At 49.9% G+C, this 13206-nt stretch overlaps 7 protein-coding genes across 7 annotated transcripts; all 7 read right to left on the minus strand.

Annotated features, from left to right (window-relative positions):
* Positions 1-2: 2 nt before the first annotated feature.
* Positions 3-1391, minus strand: LCP9604111_3096 (Zn(II)2Cys6 transcription factor domain-containing protein; the record flags this gene model as incomplete). Its single annotated transcript, XM_039070646.1, has 4 exons — positions 3-62; positions 119-658; positions 756-1133; positions 1185-1391. The coding sequence occupies 4 exons, from the start codon at positions 1389-1391 to the stop codon at positions 3-5; spliced, it is 1185 nt and encodes a 394-aa protein (XP_038931051.1).
* A 480-nt stretch (positions 1392-1871) lies between these two features.
* On the minus strand, positions 1872-2652 carry LCP9604111_3097 (NudC domain-containing protein; the record flags this gene model as incomplete). The annotated part of the gene is made up of 3 exons (XM_039070647.1): positions 1872-1903; positions 1980-2301; positions 2407-2652. 3 exons carry the CDS (start codon positions 2650-2652, stop codon positions 1872-1874), a joined length of 600 nt encoding a protein of 199 aa, XP_038931052.1.
* A 327-nt stretch (positions 2653-2979) lies between these two features.
* Positions 2980-3469, minus strand: LCP9604111_3098 (uncharacterized protein; the record flags this gene model as incomplete). Its single annotated transcript, XM_039070648.1, has 3 exons — positions 2980-3104; positions 3152-3372; positions 3432-3469. 3 exons carry the CDS (start codon positions 3467-3469, stop codon positions 2980-2982), a joined length of 384 nt encoding a protein of 127 aa, XP_038931053.1.
* A 391-nt stretch (positions 3470-3860) lies between these two features.
* LCP9604111_3099 (uncharacterized protein) lies at positions 3861-4127 on the minus strand (the record flags this gene model as incomplete). Its single annotated transcript, XM_039070649.1, has 2 exons — positions 3861-3934; positions 3989-4127. The coding sequence occupies 2 exons, from the start codon at positions 4125-4127 to the stop codon at positions 3861-3863; spliced, it is 213 nt and encodes a 70-aa protein (XP_038931054.1).
* Positions 4128-6178: 2051 nt separating this feature from the next.
* Positions 6179-8794, minus strand: LCP9604111_3100 (uncharacterized protein; the record flags this gene model as incomplete). The annotated part of the gene is made up of 1 exon (XM_039070652.1): positions 6179-8794. One exon carries the CDS (start codon positions 8792-8794, stop codon positions 6179-6181), a length of 2616 nt encoding a protein of 871 aa, XP_038931055.1.
* Positions 8795-9364: 570 nt separating this feature from the next.
* LCP9604111_3101 (2-(3-amino-3-carboxypropyl)histidine synthase subunit 1/2) lies at positions 9365-11074 on the minus strand (the record flags this gene model as incomplete). The annotated part of the gene is made up of 1 exon (XM_039070653.1): positions 9365-11074. One exon carries the CDS (start codon positions 11072-11074, stop codon positions 9365-9367), a length of 1710 nt encoding a protein of 569 aa, XP_038931056.1.
* Positions 11075-11719: 645 nt separating this feature from the next.
* On the minus strand, positions 11720-12604 carry LCP9604111_3102 (uncharacterized protein; the record flags this gene model as incomplete). The annotated part of the gene is made up of 2 exons (XM_039070654.1): positions 11720-12253; positions 12452-12604. 2 exons carry the CDS (start codon positions 12602-12604, stop codon positions 11720-11722), a joined length of 687 nt encoding a protein of 228 aa, XP_038931057.1.
* Between the last annotated feature and the right edge of the window lie 602 nt (positions 12605-13206).

The raw sequence follows: 13206 nt of genomic DNA on the forward strand, positions 1-13206 counted from the left end.
CCTCAACATAACACATAAGCCCCAACCACCAAGCCAACAAAACCAGCGCCGGCGCCTCCTTCCTAAGCAAACACCCATAGAACGGATTCTCCAACCTCCCCATCCAAGTATTATAAACCTTAAAACTCTCCGTAGTCCTCTCAAACGGCAACAACCCCATCAGCATCCGCAAAGGCCACAAACACGGATTCTCCTCGACGGTCGTCTCCTCCGCAATCCCACAAAGATCCGCCAAATCCGGATCAAGACCCACACGCCCGGGACGCTTATCCTCGAAGTCCAGCGATGCATCCCGCGACTCCATGAATACCGTCCACCACATGCTCTGCGGGAGCCAGTGGCCCGTGCGCTCGAGGAGGTAGCGCATGCCGGCTTGGATTCGGAGCCAGGTTAGTGCGGTTGGGTCTGTTGTGAAGACGAAGGAGGTGCGTGGGTTGAAGGTTTCTTGGTGGAAGGAGTGCATGCTGACTATCATGCAGGTGGAGTAGAGCTTATCCATGTTGGCGCGGGTTATGGTTTTCGAGACTTCGGTCGAGTATTGGTTGATTGTTTGTTGCCAGTGGTAGGCTTCTGCTAGGCGGTAGTCTTTGTTGTCTGGAAGGAGGGTGCAGAGGTGGGTTGTTGCGGCTGCTATTATGGCGTGCATGAGGAAGGGGGTCTGGGTTGGTTGGTGGTTAGTTTGGGAGTTTTATTAGGTAGATTATAGCTGTGTTTTGTTGAGGTATGGCTTTTAGATAAACTATGGATGGACTTACTTCGAAGGCAAGTTGGACCATTTTGCCCATTACGATTCGAACGGGTGTTTGGCTTTCGGTTGCAAAGGCTGGGGCTTTGTGGAAATGATGCAATGCTTCCAAGATGCGGGTTGATGCTGTGGCATCTGTGAGTGCTCTCGGCAGCTTGATACCGGTAGCAGAGGGCGGTTGCAGTAATTCATTCAATTTGTCCGCGACCATCATTAGAGACATTGAAGAGGCTAGAGAATCAATCGAGATCAAGTCGGAGTTGGTCTTGATAAACTGGGAAACGATATTATTGGTCTTCTGAGGTTGAGGTCGGGCTGGCTGGCCCGAGTAGTCACACTCGCTGCCATGTTTTTGGCACCGGAGACAACGTGGTTTTGCTTCATCGCACTTGATCGGTCATTATCAGCAGACGGTTGATAATGGGGGCGTCCGAAGTACCTTGACTCTTCGTTGCTTACAGTTCACACAGCCGGCGCGGGATTTTCGATGAGACCTGCGGGAATGATAGACCGGTTCAGATGGTTCGGACCCGCACGCTAGAGAATCCTTTGATTTGTAGTTTGGGATTCGAAAGACCATATTCTGCCCCTGCATGTGTCTAGACGAGCGTGGCCGGGGCAGGGGTTTAGATTGCGTGTCGTCCATCGTTTCTCAAAGTATAATTTGACACGGGGAATATTTGCCGACGGTCTATTAAATCCGAAGTACATAGAAGACTATACGAACAAGCTGGTCTTAGGCGTGCGGGGAGTGTGTCCGTAGCCTTTCTCATCGAGATATGGTTACGATATAGCTCTGCGCCTGAGATGTCAGACTGGTGCAAGGCGACTAGTGAAGCTCAAGTCTGTAGAACTGCGCCTTGTTCTAATCAGCCTGGCCACTTCATGTGTCCAAATAGAAGAGAAACTAGGTGGTGACGGAGAATACGAGGAGGCGAAGGAGAAGACTAGAACGGACGCTATCCCCGATTAGGCAATTCTCGTATTCGCAGAAACAATGAGAAGTTGACCAGAAACTGAATAAAAGACATCTACTTTTAGGAATATATTGAAGCTATGAAGACCTGGAATTGGATTCGAGAAACGCCATGCAATTCATCACTCATCGAAGATCATCCAAGGGGGTTTAACCCATCTTGGCATTAGAGAAATCCATCTCTGCAAGCAGGTTAACAACATATTGAAACGAAAGAACATCGCAGAAATTCGAGAGATTGAAAAGGAAACAACGTACCGGGATGCTCAGCCTGGAACTTCTTCAGCAAATCCATCTTCCGCTGCTCGTCACTGCTGGGACCACCCATCTCTTTCTGTCGCTGATCATACATCATCTTCTCGACCATGGCGCGAGTCTCGCCATCCAGATCGCCCAGACTGGAGTTCTCGGGCGTAATCTTGGTGACATCGATTTTGGGAGCAGTAGTCACAACATGAGGCCACCATTCGACCTTGTTCACCTTATCGAGATGGATGCTGATTTCCTTGCCGGGGAAGGTGGGGGTAGTCTCGAGGGTCCAAGAGGATTCGTCGACGCGGATGGCGTGGGGGAAGTCACCCTGAACAGAAAAATGGGGGCAATTAGCTGACTGATTTTTGGGTTGGAATGTGTTGATTTAGAGTGTATGGTGTAATTCTCCGGGGGTGGGGAACAGTGGACATACCTCGATGAGGGGTTCTTGTCCCTTGATTGCGACGCGGAGTTTGTTCTTGGTCAACAGCACATCCAGGTCGCGGCCCTTGAAATTGGCAGGAATCGGTGCTGTCACATCCACATCACGAATCGTCTGTGTCCACTTGTAAGGGAGCTGGGCCTGTTCCGCATCCTCGCGGGCTTTGCGCTCTTTGTTCTCGCGTTCACGTTCGGCTAGGTCGGCGGGGGAGGGGTTTTGGTCGAGATCGGCAGACATGATGGCAGGTCAGAAAAAGCAAAGATAGAGTAAGGGGGGCTTTTTGATAGACGGTGTAACGGTGTACAAGGTAGGCACGGAGTATACGGAGTAATAATTCGTGTTCAGGTGAGGATGGAGGAGCAAAAGCCCAAAAAGGAAAGATGTGGAGACACTTGGCTTTTTTCCCCGTTGGCGCTTTTGCCGCCAGCCCTAATCGCCTATGACTTTTGCGCAATACCTTCTACAATGCACTTGTACTCGGGGATCTTGGAATTTGTTTGACTGCATAATCTGAAACTGGAGTACTTGTCAAGTGTCCTTTGTCCGGTTTCCGTATTCAACATCTCAGGGCGCGGTCATTTGAGCCGGGATTGCGATGGTGCTCTCCAGAATGATATTATACTCCGGAGCAGGGAACGCATATGACATCAGCGATCGATAAACCGCAGTAGCGTATTCCGCTACGAGCACTAATCAAGTCAGACCGGTTGACTCCACACCACTGTGATATGCATACCGGAAAAGCGCGCAGCAGGGCGTAATGTCACAATAAACCACAAGGGTAATGTAAAGAAAAAGACTTGAGGCCCCAGCGGGAAGATGGCGTTGACCAACCGGTCGTTCAGACGGACATGGTGGCGCAGCCAGCCCAGGTGAAAAGTGATGAACGCAAGCAGTGCCCCGAGAAGCACACCGCTTAGAATCACGGTGGCATTGTGCGCGACGACATCGAGGGGTCTAGGGTCCGTTAGGAAATGTCTCCTGCCTCTTTGGGACCACCGACAAGCATGGCTTACAAGGAAGGGTGGGCGACTTGATCGTTAGCGGCAGCCATGACATGCATCGGCTGAAAAGGGATCTGAGGGTGATTGGCAATGCAGTGGACAAAGTATATGTCGAACAAACCAATAAACCCCAGAGAGGCAAGTGCCACCCCCACTTGAGGCTCTCTCTTTCCTTATTTAATTTATTTTACATCGCATGGAGTTGTGTCAGTGGAGAAATATAAGGAAAGTGTGTTCTCCTGCATGTTGCCTTGTAGATTGCCTTCCAAGTTGTAAAGCGAATGACCGAAGCTTCAAGGTATAGAATGTACCCAAAAAAAAAACACGCTCTGATCCCATCCATGCTCTCATCATCCGTAGAGAAAAAAAGAAGAAGCAAACAAAAAAAAGCACACGAAAAAGCAAACACCAGAAGCTCGGTTCCCAATAAATCCCACAGCTTCAACGGCGCTGGCGCTGGTCGTCATCATCATCATCATTATTCTTGTTATTTGCCATCCTCGCTAGCTCGTTCTCTATGCTAGCTGTCAGTTTCCCTCCTCTGCATCCATGTCAGAAAAGAAACGTACCTCGAATCTGGTCGATTTGCCTTGCGGTGTCTTGAAGCATCTGGTCCCATTTCATCTGGTACTCTTCCACGATTGTTGGCTTGTATCTGTTCTGTGGCTCCTCCTTGGGCTCCTCCTTGGGTGTCTCGATTTTGTCCATGGTGGATATGAAAGTGTTCGAGAATGAAGTAGGTATAGTTCTCAGGGGGCTCAAGAAGGTGGAAGTGGGTGGATTAAAGTCAAATCGACGTGCGACAGGAACGGCTTTATATAAACGACACGCAGAATTAAAATCAATTAAAAATCAATAATAAATCGTCGACACTAGAACCCTGTTCTTAATTTCCCAAAGAGAAAAAAACAAAACCCAAAAATCCCTGTCAAATAATGTTGGCTTCGGAAATAGACCGGTCACGCGTCTAAAGGTCAAGGAACGCGTTCACCGACATCTTCCCTTTTGGAGCCTAAATTGAAAACGGGCCATCGGTCCGCTTAGCCTGTCTTAGGGAAGAGCTGAATTGGCGGTTGCTGATTGGCGAGATCAGTTTGTGACGGGTTTTTTTTTTATTTTTACCCCTTGAGCAAAAGTACCGTTTCAGAAAGTGACTGGACTGGGGATGATGTCAGACCATAACGGGACCTAGCATAGTACATTCTGTACAACAGTTGTACTCCATACCTGATCATTCCAAATCTGCCTTGTCGGTACGACTAATAGGATGGCTTCCAGCGTACCGAAGTTGTCCCGCACCCAATCGGGGGCTGAGGAACCACATCCGCGCCAACCGATCGGATATCTTGGGTCGCTTTTAAGGGGTGGGAAAGGGTCGATACGTATCATATCGAAGAAGAATCACAATTTTAAAGAATAAAAAATATAAATATATAAATATATAAATAAAAAGGGGCACCGGGGAAGCGGGTAGAACTGGATTCCCTCCCAGTGATCGCCCGATCCACCCGAAGTTGATACTTCTGCGATCTATAACGGAGTACGGAGTACTCCGTACTCTATGGATATACTCCACTACTTTCACAACGGGCAACAAAAAAACACATATAGATCTTGGCGCCCAACACCTTCGGCCCTGAAGTTCAGCCCTGATGTCCAACCCGGAGTCCAACTTGGAGTCCAACTCGGAGTCCAACCCGGGAGCCAACCCTCCAACCCTGGAAGGCTAGAAGGCCGAAAGGGCTGGCTGAATCACACGGACCGCTCGAAAACCCTGTACCACTGTAGTATGTACAAGGTAGAGCCCAACACTACCCGGGATCCTGCATGGCTCGATTGGCCCAAATAGCGTTTACACCGCCGATAGCCCCGGGACGTGCAGAGCCGTAGACGTTGCATCTCGACAATCCACGTGGTTTGCATACGCTAGCGCTGTGTCATGGCCGTTGTCCTTGACCGCATCCCTCTATCCATCTACGGCCCGACACGTTCTGAAACGCTAAGATGCTTCTGGTGCTTTTGTCAAGGGCATCTCAGCACAGTCAGATGAAACCGCAGTTGGGATGTTTGATCGGGGCTATGCTTGTTCATTCCAGCTGACGGAAGATGATGGTTTAATGGGCTTGATTACATTCCGCTATCTGAACGGAGTTGGTCTTGCCTGTGCATTATTACTGGCTGTGATTATAGTTTGTCCAGGGTATCAAACCTTAGACTCAAGGGTTCAATATCCAACACAAGGGAGATACGGTCATTGGTCTAAGGCTACAAGGATGAAAAGATAAAGAGCAAGCGGTAAAATAATACCTGATCCTTTAAGATATGCCTCTACATGGTCAAATTCCACATTCATTCCCCATGCAGGTCGGCAAATGAAAGTAAAAATAACAAATAAATCGTAAATTCTGGCGTTGGTGCCTGCATCCATTGGCCAGTTATGTCAACGCAGCCCTTTCCGAGGAACCGCCCATCGACAGCCTCAGCCCGGTTTGAAGAGGGGGTGGCAGAAGCACGTATGCGCAATGCGCCCATATTCACATGGTACAACGCCGGGTTAAGACATGATATTGATCCCGCTGGGATAGATTGCTTAGAAAATATTTCATAAGAGTAGATAGACTCCCATATGACGCCAGTATATGAGATCGCTGAAAAAACCGAGAGAAAGGAAACAGGAAAAAAAAAAGGAAAAACAAACTTAGGATGAGAACCATGAAAGTCCGAAAGTCCGAAACGGAGACGGTGAGCAGCGCCTCGGACTAATTCGAGTCTGGGAGGAACCAGTCAAGGTCATCAGACTCGAAATGCGAGGCGGATGTTTCCGGTACTGCAATGCCACCTTCGAAAGGATCGACAATCCCGTCATCAAAAGGGACCGTTGTCTCCGTCTCCGAAGGCAGACTGCTGCGCCGCTCGACGAGGTCAAAGAACTCACCTGCAAACTCAGCTAGCTCATTAGCCACTTTGAGCTCCAGGATAGCTTCAAGCACTTGCATTTCCTTTTTCCATTTGCGATCACGCTGCGCCTTTTCCTCCTGGCGACGGCGGCACAGGCTGTCACGAGGGAGGTCCGCCACGCAGTTGGGACACAAGTAAGTTTCCTCGCAATACGAGCATTTGCAGGGGGAATGAGTGTATATGCAGTCCGCGCATACATACACCCTGCAGCCTTTGCATTCGCGCAGATAGCTAGAGCACCTAGGACGTGGATCCCTGATACCGCCTCGGACATCCCTGATTCCGGTTATAGGATCAGCCGGGGGGCAGAAAAAGGATTGGCAACCTTGCCATCGTGGTTCGAATAGCGGCGAATCAAAGAAGGTGGAGGATGAGGATGAGGGAGGGGAAGAATGGTCAGATGCAGGGGCCGAAAATGAGCGAGTTGGTTGGTTGGAGAAGAAGGAAACAGGAGCCGACTGATCACCAACATGTGATTCGGGTGTATTTTCCTCGTCCATACTATCCTGGCGTGAATCGTCAATGTAGCTTTTGTTGGTCGAGTCAAGAAGCTCCTGGCTTCTGAATAGTAGGTCGTATTCGGGAATTTGACTAGAAATAAGAGATCCCGAAAGATTTCCAGCCCACCGATTTTGAATGATTTGCTTTTCCGTCTCAAGGTCTCGGTAGCCGCAAATCCTTAGGCGAAGCCCGCGGAGGTCATGCTCAATACAGAGAGGCCTTGAGCAGCTCTTGCAGTGCACCTTCCACTGTGGTGAATCGTAACATCCTTGACACAAGTTACGCGGACACGGTGAGACTTCCCGGTTAGGTGGTCCTAGGAGCCATTTCATCATCGCCAGATGACCCGTTTCAAGCGAGTAGTCCGGTTTGCTCGGATCCCCATATGCATACTTGGGGAACGTCTTGCTCCATTCACTAACGGTGTACTCTAGATCTTCCCAACCTTGGCCACGAGGCAAAGGCACGGCTCGTACTTGGTCCACCTCACCATTGCGAGGTCCGATGCTAATCCCACCGCCCCCAGAGAGGTCAGGCTTGGTGCAGCACCAATGGAAATTGAGGATAGGTGGTGGGTCCAATCCTGTACCATGGGGTTGATGGGGATCGGTCAGAATATCCACGGGATCCTGCATTGAGCCTGGAGAGTGTGTGGCCCCTGGTGCCCACCAGAAGGAACCCGGTGCGTTCTGGGCTTTTTCAGACGAAGATGTTGTGCTTCTGTGAAGATACGGCCGTTCGTGGGCACAGCTTGCGCAGAGTGTTTTACGGCATCCGACACAGTGCATCAGGACGCTGCAATGTTCACATCGCTCTGAGATATCCTCGAGGCAGTTGTCACAGCGGATCTTGTCGACAAATTGGGTATGACTCCGGCGCATATGGGCAGGCGTCATTTTGCCTTCACCCCAGTCGATACCCTCGCCAGTTCCTAATGCCTCGCCATAAAATCCAGTGTCGCGATTCTCCCACAGCTTTCCATCGTATACGTGTGGCTGAGAAGACTCCGTTTCGGTTGGGCCGATCCAATTTTTGGATCTCCAGAGTCGATCAAAGACCACCCAAACTTCCGGCGACCCTGCTCCATGCGGGAACCTCGATTTGACATAACCGGCTCTACGAGCGCATCTACCGGCAGGTGTGGTGCACCAAGCGGTATCAGTCCAAATGCCTAGCTTGTGGCAGATATTGACAAGTTCATGGGTCGACTCCGCGTCAGCGTCCTTCCGCATCAGTGAGGATGATAGATAAGGGCGTCTTCTATGGTGACGACAGCGATAGGCGTAGATACTCTTGAGAGCAAGCTGTTGCATCCCGGGAGAGCTGCCGGTGTTATTCTCCATGTCCATGTCACACTGCAGCGCGAACATGGTCAAGAAAGGAACGATGTGATATTTCAAAGACACATTCTTGCAGCCCCGAACAGAGAGATGTACCAGCGTCTCTCGACGTGAATGCAGCACGGTTGAGGTCAGGTTCTCCCCCGAAATGGCCGTGTTATCCAGTTCTAGGCTTTTCAAACACCTACTGAATGGGATAACCACATTCATCAGGAACATGTCTAGCGCGTAAGGCCTAGATTGACGCGCGGGCGCTGTCTCAAGGCCGCTTGGGTCATTGATTTGAGGATTTGGCAGAGTGCTTGAAGGAAATTGTAGGCGAAACGAGAGTGACTTCCATGCGGTCGGATATGATCGAAGGAACGTACGGAGGTAATTTGAAGTGTGATACAGCTTTATGATGGTATCGGTCGGGATCTGAAGTAATAAAGACTCGAATATAGGTGCATTTGTTGTTATCACTCGCTCAAAGGTGGACAGGGTCCGTTCTTCTGGGATAACAGAGTGTTGTAAGGCATTTTCCAGCACCGTCGGGTGCGACGCTGGATCCTCACCAGCAGCATTCCCCCTAGCCATAGTGTCGAGATCGTGATTCGTCATATGTTCTGGGTGAACAAAAGATGCCACTTCTTAGGTCGAAGATCGAAATGGCGCGAGGTCGCGAGCTCGGCGGTTAGAGACGCGGCACATGATAAGACAACTTGAAGATGCAATCGAGGGGGGAAGCACACCCTGAGGTAAGCCACCATGCAAGGCCATTAAAGGTAAAGAGTCGATAATTGAAAAGATCAGGTAGCAAGGGCTGACGAATTGGGGTATCTGAAGGGGGACGGAGAAAGGGAGGGGTATAAAAGGAGGGGAACAGACGAAATCCCCAAAGAGAGGGGAAAGCAAAGAAAGAGAGAATGATTACTTATGCCCCTATGACGCTGAATCAATGAAAGGAAGCAAAGGCGTAGGAAAACAAGTGCAAAGGGTGAGCGACACAAGGTGATATCCGGATGCGCCCGTTAGGAGAGACCAGCGTCATGTGATAGCCATCAAACCCCGGATTTTCAGTCGTTCATAGATTTTGTTATGCATAGGAAATACGATGCACTGATCGCTGAGTCTATTGCAAATGGTTTCTATGCTAGGCCATGTGGACTAATGTTTGTCGGTCGCATCGCCTACAGTGTAGCCCCTCGCAATACCCTTGCGCCCTTCCTTGACTAGGGTACTATCATCCAAGTCTTCCTCATCATATCGAATATCAAAGTCGCTACCCAGACCCTTCCATGTCCGTTGAGATCGCAAGTATTCAGCCCCTGGTGAAAAGGCACCGCCGATCATAGCCAAGTCACCCTTAGCTCGTCGCGCCAGTGCCCTAGCAGCGGATGGCCCGCTGGTGGATGATCCATCAACTTGAGAAGCGCGAGGCGCGGGATCCCGCATTGGGCGGGAATGTGAGACGTATCGACCGGTCCGAAAGTCAAACTCAGGCGGCGCCGACTCGGGTTCTGACATGTCGTCCTCATCGGACATGGTTGTGCTAGTGGATGTCTCCTGGTCATCTCCATTTCCGTTGACCTCCTGGGCTGGTGCGTCGAGGACTGCCTGGAAGTCACTCTGCCACGCTCCTGTCCATACCCGGTCTGAGTCATTTTTCAAGGCCAGCTCTAATTCGAAGGGAGTGATGACTGGCTTCCAGAAATCCTTGCTATCCACCAAAGAGCTTTCCCAGCAGCCAATGACCACCCAACCACCGATTTCACTGAAATTGGCTACCTTGGCAGCATTCAATTTGCCAACCACGAACATATAGCTCTTCTTGCCTGCTTTGGCAATTCGTTCCTTGACATGTTCCACAATATGCAGGTAGTTCTTGACACTCAAAGTGTTGATAAGAATGCCCCAGATAGGCACGGTTGTCAGAGAGGCAAGAGTGCCATACCGGCGTCGCAAAACCGCAGTAGTTGAAGCAGGCAATGGCTTAACGTTCTCATTTGAAAGGTCGTTGGTAGGATAAATATGGATTGCTGCAACGCGAGACGCGAGCGTCATCATGAGGGCTGTTGGCGGATCGGATATGTGAAACAGTTGCCAGTCGGCCAGTGTCTCGGGCGCCTCTCGAACCGACTCGGGAACTGTGCGATTGGGAATCGATGATGAAGGTTCATGAACAACTTCCGTTGCATATATATTGCTATATCCCTCTTCCACCAGGCGAGCGTATACCGTAGGAACGTGGTCTGAAAAGGTGACGTCGGCCGCGATGATAACCTTGGTCGTTGGATCAAGATAGGTTGCCTTGAACGCTCGTATCACTGGTTCAAGGGGCAGATCCTTATGTGTGAAGACATGGATCACGGGTAGACGAGCTGTTGGCGACAGACAGGACCTCCCGTAATGTACAACCACATCTGCGTCCACATGTTCCGCGGCCACTTCGTCAACGCAGCAGGTCCCGTAGGATGTATCGGCCAAAATTGTCAACCGAGGAGAGTGTTGTTCCGTTTTATCCTCCACCTGGAGCTCCGTTATCGAGTGAGCAAGGTCGGTATCGGCGTTGCTAGGGTCGGTTTGGTTCGAGGGCTGTGTGCCATTGGTGCCGACTTCTTCGCGTTCCAGGCCCCGGCTGAGCAATTGAAATACTCGCGGAGCATCAGGAAGCATATCATCTGGGAACTGGAGCGCAATGCGCTTGTACCGCGCTTGCCGAATATCCTTCAATGTGCGCTCGATATCGTAGGTAATGGAAAGTTCATCGTCTGACACTGGAGCCGTTGGGTCTCGCGTCGCCACTAGATTGATTTCTTCGAGAATACGATCATCAGCAGTCGACAGCACAGGGGCTGACTTCATTTCAGACCCCATTTTTGTAAGATAGAGGGAGGAAGCGTGGTAGTGAATCAAAAACGACGAAAAATTGCAAAAGTTTTGGAGAAAAAAAAAAGATCCCCCCACCACCCCGCCAATGGATAACGGTAAAATACAATAGAGCCCATTGGCAGACAGCAGACCAACTGCCTAGAGAGCGAATTTTGGTGCAAACATAATCAAATTATTCCCGAACTACAGAGCTATTTACGCATTTCAGCATTTCGACATAAAAAGGCAAAGGATATCTACAAGTCCGCCCGTGCTGGCTCTCCCGCCCAAACCCTGCGAAGCAACTCGCGGATCGGCGCGCGTTCAATCGGGCGAGGATTTTAGTAAGTATTGGATAGCGCAATATCAGCCGTATTATTGAGGTCTCCTTCCTTAATCCCGTAATCCTTCACGCCACGCGTGTGGGAAAGATTGGAAGGACATGCCTACGCTGCAAAGCCAGGCACCATACAATGCCTTGGATCATGCAGATTGAGAAAATAGGTTCTCAATAATCTCGGAAAGGGAGGACGCAAGTGCCCGTATGCCCTCGAGCGCCATGTTGATGATTGGGTTGGTGTTGCGCACGTAGAAAGCCTCGGCCATTCAGGAACATATTAGATTCGTGCATAGGAAGCTGGTGCAGATTAATCAAGTCGCAATGGCGTTAACACCGCTAGTGGCACTAATAGGCACCGGCAAGGTCATTGTGAGCTCTACATTATAGATGACCGTGTCGGGCAAGATTCTGGGCTCCGACTGAGTCTTCTTCGATCTATTGGCAGTCTCACTTAGAATCGGAGCCATTTCGCTAATAGTATATGCAGTCGGAATACAAATATGCGGTAGTCCAGTGCGAATGCTGATCGCCTTCTGAAGACCGATAGTGCTTTCGCCTCCAATGGAAATGACCGAATCTGCTCCCTGGTCCTTCGCATACCCAAGAGCCTTGTGACATTCATGAGAGTATGCATAGTCGCACCCGCTGAAGATACCCGTGATCTGGCCCTTGAGCAACTCTTTCGCTTTTTCGGCCTGACCGATCTGCAGGGGTGTCGAGAGCACCAGCGGGGCCTTCACTTCTGGCCAGGAGATCTCATCGGCAAATTTTTGCAGCGTGTCGCTGCCGAAGACGGACAGGGTAGGAATTGTACTCGAAGGTATCCATTTTGTGTTTGCAATTATCTGAGGGGACACTTGCCATCTTATAGTCCGTACCCCCCCGGCATTCAAGCCTGTGGGGTTTTACGAGAAGTCGTAATCTGGGATTATCCGAGCGATGCAATGGCGAATTTTGCGGTTAATATTAAATGGCCGGTTTGAATTGTTTGGGTACGCTCGGTTCTTGCGTAGCTACGGGTATTCCGATCATAGTGAACATACTATGGACGTTCGATCCACAGGTGGATTTTGTGCCTGGATATAAATTTCCGAAAGTAGCGGGTGGGGCTTTGCTGCATGAGTCCCAAAGTCGCTTTTATGAGACTCAGACTCAGGCTTGGATTCCAGTACAGGCTCGGACTCCGTGTAATCCATTGTATTGATTGACGGAAAACTTGAATGGGTGATGGGTGATTTATAGTGATACATAGGCAAACTAAGACTAGCGAAGCCCCTCTCCTGTAGTGGTAAATCGGATCAAGTTATCTATGGGATATTCAAACTATCCTGGCTCAATGCGCTCTAAACTATTTTATCGCCGGCAAAAAGTCGATGAGCGGAGCGGCAAGGATATTCTCGCGGCGGAAAGCGAAAGCACTCGAGCTCATGCCCCAACGGAGTGACAACAACTAGATTGTTGAAGGCAGAGGATCTGCAGATGTCAGTATGTAATTTTCGTTCTATGGATCACTTCGGGTCGGCCCTCAAGTACCCACAAGCCGCAACCTTGGAAGTTTCGGTTCCTATTCGATCACATTGATATCACCGTTGAGACTCGAACTAATCAACATACGTGTAAGGAAGGTAACTGAGACATAGTAATTCGGAGCTCAGAGGTACAGCGAAATTTAACAATGCATATTCAATTTTCGGCTTCTCATACTGTATTATTAGTCTCTATTATAGATTCTCAAACTAAAACACACACATGAGGCAGATACACGGACTACAGTAGTGGCTGTTCAATCTTGAGTTCC

This window comes from Penicillium roqueforti (assembly GCF_015533775.1).
Source record: "Penicillium roqueforti strain LCP96 04111 chromosome Unknown scaffold_04, whole genome shotgun sequence".
NCBI classification, from domain to species: domain Eukaryota; kingdom Fungi; phylum Ascomycota; class Eurotiomycetes; order Eurotiales; family Aspergillaceae; genus Penicillium; species Penicillium roqueforti.